General features: G+C 42.7%; 1 protein-coding gene across 2 annotated transcripts in view; it reads right to left on the bottom strand.

Moving 5' to 3' along the window:
- Positions 1-9: 9 nt before the first annotated feature.
- scube1 (signal peptide, CUB domain, EGF-like 1) overlaps positions 10-4,336 on the bottom strand; it is a 78,453-nt gene continuing 74,126 nt past the window's right edge. For both annotated transcript variants that reach the window (XM_024287143.2, XM_036210171.1), the window contains 3 exons: positions 3,791-3,944; positions 3,613-3,692; positions 10-2,152 (listed from right to left, as the gene is read on the bottom strand). In XM_024287143.2, the coding sequence (XP_024142911.1) occupies positions 2,003-2,152; positions 3,613-3,692; positions 3,791-3,944 (384 nt within the window). In that variant the 3' untranslated portion in view covers positions 10-2,002. The remainder of the gene's footprint in view (positions 2,153-3,612; positions 3,693-3,790; positions 3,945-4,336) is intronic.

Below are 4,336 nucleotides of genomic sequence, written 5' to 3'. Positions count from 1 at the left end.
AGTGAGGTTTCTCTTGATACCTTACTTTTTGCATGGCGGCCAAAAATAAGAGCAGAAAGTCCAAAGTCAATGCGTTGCGAGACCTTTTCTGTGGTTTTTCCTGTTTCAGCCAATGAACTTTTAATATTTGTCACGACTCCAGACTTTTCCTAAGCTTTTGATTAGTCGCCGTTGCTACCTAGAATTGGTTTGCTCGAAAAAATTCACATGAAACCAACTTTTGAGGGTTGAGGTTTTCGTGAAATTGATCTTCAAATGATATTTTCTCATAGTTTTAAGTACTCGGATGGCCAAAGGGCGAGATAACTTCAAGCATCTGTTTTAGAAAATGTCCAGTAGGGTATGCTACTCTGTCACAAACCAGGATACATTTTAAACCTCCGGTCAGCTTCTATATCGTGAAAAAAACTCTGGACATATAAAGTCTCTTTTTCAGTCACATTAATTCATCTAAACTGTATTTTTTGGAGATATTAGTGCTGATGGGAATGACAGAAACATTTGGTCAGGTTATTAAAGAAGAACATCTACAAACTATTACTTCTTATTTCATGAAAAGAAAGTGCATCAGGGTGATTTGGGACAGTTGTAGCGCTGCAATCATACAAGAAGATGCTTCTTTAATCTGGCAGCTTTAGAAAACAAACTGGGCACTGACTACGCTCACAAATTGTAGTGGTGCTGGTCCAATTGGTAAAATAGTAACACCGTTGTCCACTGTTTCACTGAGCAAGTTCAAACTATTGGAATCGAGTAAATCTATCATGGGTCTCATGACCACCAGTTCATTACAACACAAAAAAGTAACAATTTTTTCCCCTAAAAGATATAAAATTCAAGTGCAATCGAAGGTTCAAATATTAGTTAATTACATACATTTATCACTAAAGAAACAGTTTGTTGCTTAAAGGTAGTTTATCTTGTCTTAAAATATATATTTTTTTAAATTTAAAATATAGACTTTCTGGTTTAGCCCGTGTAATCGTCCCTTGTGCTACAAAGAATAAAAGCACCGACAGAATCGTTTGGAGGCCTAAACTGACACCTTCGAGTCTTTCTTGGATCACTTGTATGTTTGCAGTGCACCACTTTTTTTTAGTATTTTGCCAATCGGGATGCAATTTTTGTTTTTTCTGAGTCCAAACACGTCTTTTTTATTATTAACAACTTCTGTGACACGGGCCTCTGAAAGTTATGGCATGTTCTATATAAATTATATAACACAAAACAGAACAAAAGCTGGGCAAAAAAAAGGAAATATGAAACACATGGGGAGATAACGACAAAAAATGTAGCAAATGACTGGAAGAAAGAAAAAAAAAGCAAGATTTGATCACTATTTGATCTGATGCTTGAAATCTTTCTATTTTCTCATGACATGGACTAATGTGGCAGTTATTGTAAGACGGGTTCCAAAATACCACAAGAGGGACAGCCTTCTGAACAGATCTAGTGATTTTGAGACTTGAAACAGATTTATGGTTCTTAGCTGGTAACCTCAGAACCGATTGAGCTAGAAATCCCAAAATATATGATTTATATATCATAGCAGATCAAATCTTGACAAGTTGAAGATGTACAGCAGACAGAGCTAAAACTTTTTCACTTACTTAAATACTTTGCAGAAAGTGCAATCAATTGTAAATCAAATGAACTTCAAAGTACTAAAACAGTGAACAGCTAGACATGGATGTAAAAAAAACAAACTATTCTTTGTCTCTTTCCTCACATTAACAACAAACGTTTCTATGTTACAGTCTTTCTGATCCCCAACAACCAAACCTTGAACAATATTGGTCAAACCTTGCTTGAATAAAGCTAAAAATTCAAGGAAAGGTTGAAATGTTGAACGTGACAAGCAAGCGGGGAGACAAATACAGATGATGGAGTCTTCTTAGCCACAAAGGGATTGAACCACCACATTGGGGGAAGAAGATTCTAGGTTAACTTTTTTATTTCTTGAATATGGAATGATGCAGGTTGAGTCTGAGGCTTCCTGGGGTTAATAGGGTTGTAGGAACCTAGTTACTTTGGAGCGTAGCAGCTTGATGAAGGAGCGAGGGAACATCTCTTTGGACTCGGCTGCTGTGTATCTGAAGTAGTTCTGGGGGTGGGCAAGAACGTCAAACAGGGCCTTTATCAGTTTCTTGTCCTGAAAGGGATAAGAAAACAAAACCGCACACACTCGGTCACTCTTCTGGTACCTTTCCTGATTATTACAGAGGCTGTAGCTCAGTGGGTTGGTGGTCAGGGTAACTAATACCAGGTTAGCTGGTCGTGGTGTTCTATGATGGTGCATTCACACCGAATGTGATTCTCGCTGCTCGCCGCTTGTCAAATCTTGTGTCCCGGCTGCATGTGGGAGGAGCTACCAGCTCTCTGTGGATATCTCCCATAGAATGAATGGAAGACACATGATGTCGAGGAATAAGGTTTATTTATTGTGAAGAGTTCGACAAAAACATTGGTAATCATGTCTCCATGTTTGGTTTATAATTTTTATTCAAAGATTTTCCCGGTACAGGGGGTGTGTCTGTATGACAGCCGCTTCTGCAATGTTTCTGTGTCTCTGTGGCTGAGCTCTCTGTTTCGTGTTAATCCGAGGGGGAGAAATAAAATTAGGGAGTTTTAGGGGTTTTTATGTGGTTCCGGTGCCAATGTGGTTCTTTGGTTTCATTTCCTAGTCTGTACCAATTTCGGTACTCCGTTCCACGCCCCACACTCCCCGGTTCCCACCTCACACTCCCCAGTCCGCGTTCCACGGTTCCTGCCCCGCTCTCCCTGGTTAATGCATTCGCTCCGCGGTCCCCGCTCACCGGTTCCCACCATGCGCCCCGCTATGCCTGGTTACCGAATGCGCTCCCTGGTTCTCGCTTTCAACTCAGCGGTTCCCACCCTGCACTCTGCGGGCCCTGCTACCCAGTTCCCACCTTGCGCTCCCCGCCCCGCGGACCCCAGTCCACGTTTCGTGGCTCCCTCCCCGCTCTCCCTGGTTCCTGAATACGCTTTGTGGTCTCTGCTCTCCGGTTCCAACACTCTCCGGTCCCCGCTATCCCCGGTTCCCACATGCGTTCCGGGGTCCGCGCTCCTTAGTCCCCGCCCCACGCTCCGCGGTGCACGGTCCTCGTAGTGACTCTCTCTGTCTGGCTGCAGCCAGAGAACCGCCGCGCTGCGACAGGACAGAAACGCTTGTATTGGATTAATATTTTACCTGCTGATCGGGTCACTGAAAACATTCCGTGCCCAAAGCGGAGATTCTGATTGGCAGATGGGATGCAGTGACCTGTCAAACTTCAGGTATTTGCATTTTGGCTGTGCTGCCCGATCCGCGCCGCACCAGTTGCTTACGTCGCGCCGCGGGGCTTTAATTCGCCTCAGAGTGCATCTGGACCATTGATTAACCCTTCTGCTCTCCTCGGCTTGGTTACATTAAAAGTGGGGTCATCTGGACCATGAGAGAGCACGAGGGTTAACATTGGAGCTGGCCGCTTCTGAATCGCGTTCGGTGTGAATGCACCTTGACAGGACACCATGATGCACCAATGAATGAAATAACCCCTAATGGCTATAAGCAGATGCTCTATAATGTACATTCACACACATCCTCAGTACCTTTAGTATCTCCTGATGGTTCTCAGAGGCGTACAGCCGTCCGTCTCGCACTATATCCTCTATGAGCTTCTGATAGTCCTCTGTGACACAAAAAGGAGAAGACAAATAACTAAACAAGGAAGTGTGTATGAAAAAGTAGACAAGTACAAAACCAATTGGGACTCATAGAAACGTTTACCATCATACGTGACATATGGAACTTGGAAGCCTTTGCCACTGTTGACCTCGTTAGACTTGAACTGGATCCACAGTTTGCGTGAGCGAGACGTGAAGGCAATGGGTCTCTCATAGGTCTGACATGTCTCATACGTGGTTATGGACGTGGGCAGCGCTGGAGGAGAAGTGGAGAAAGTTAAAAACCTTTCATTACAATACTTCAGGAATACAGAAGAAATCCACAAGATATTCATGTGTCGTGATTTCACAAATCCAGTATGTGTTCAATAAATGTGGAAAACAAAAGAATGTCTGAGTTAAACAGGAGTTGACAATCATGCCAAATGTGCATGGAAAATGAAAGGGGATACACATTCTCTATTACCATATTTTTCACACTGTAACCCACCTCAACATTTATTTTATTTTTTACAAAAATCAACAATGCACCTCAAAATCCTTGGTTGGATGTTTTTTTTGAATATGCTAACGCAGCTAACGTGTAGCTGTGTCCAACTGTGTTGTATTTACGTGTTTATTCAAGGTTGGGAGTTGGCATTGTCTTTTT

The sequence above is a fragment of the Oryzias melastigma genome, linkage group LG23, assembly GCF_002922805.2.
Source record: "Oryzias melastigma strain HK-1 linkage group LG23, ASM292280v2, whole genome shotgun sequence".
Lineage (NCBI taxonomy): Eukaryota > Metazoa > Chordata > Actinopteri > Beloniformes > Adrianichthyidae > Oryzias > Oryzias melastigma.
Note: the sequence above shows the minus strand (reverse complement) of the source record. Positions and strands in the feature narration are given on the sequence as shown.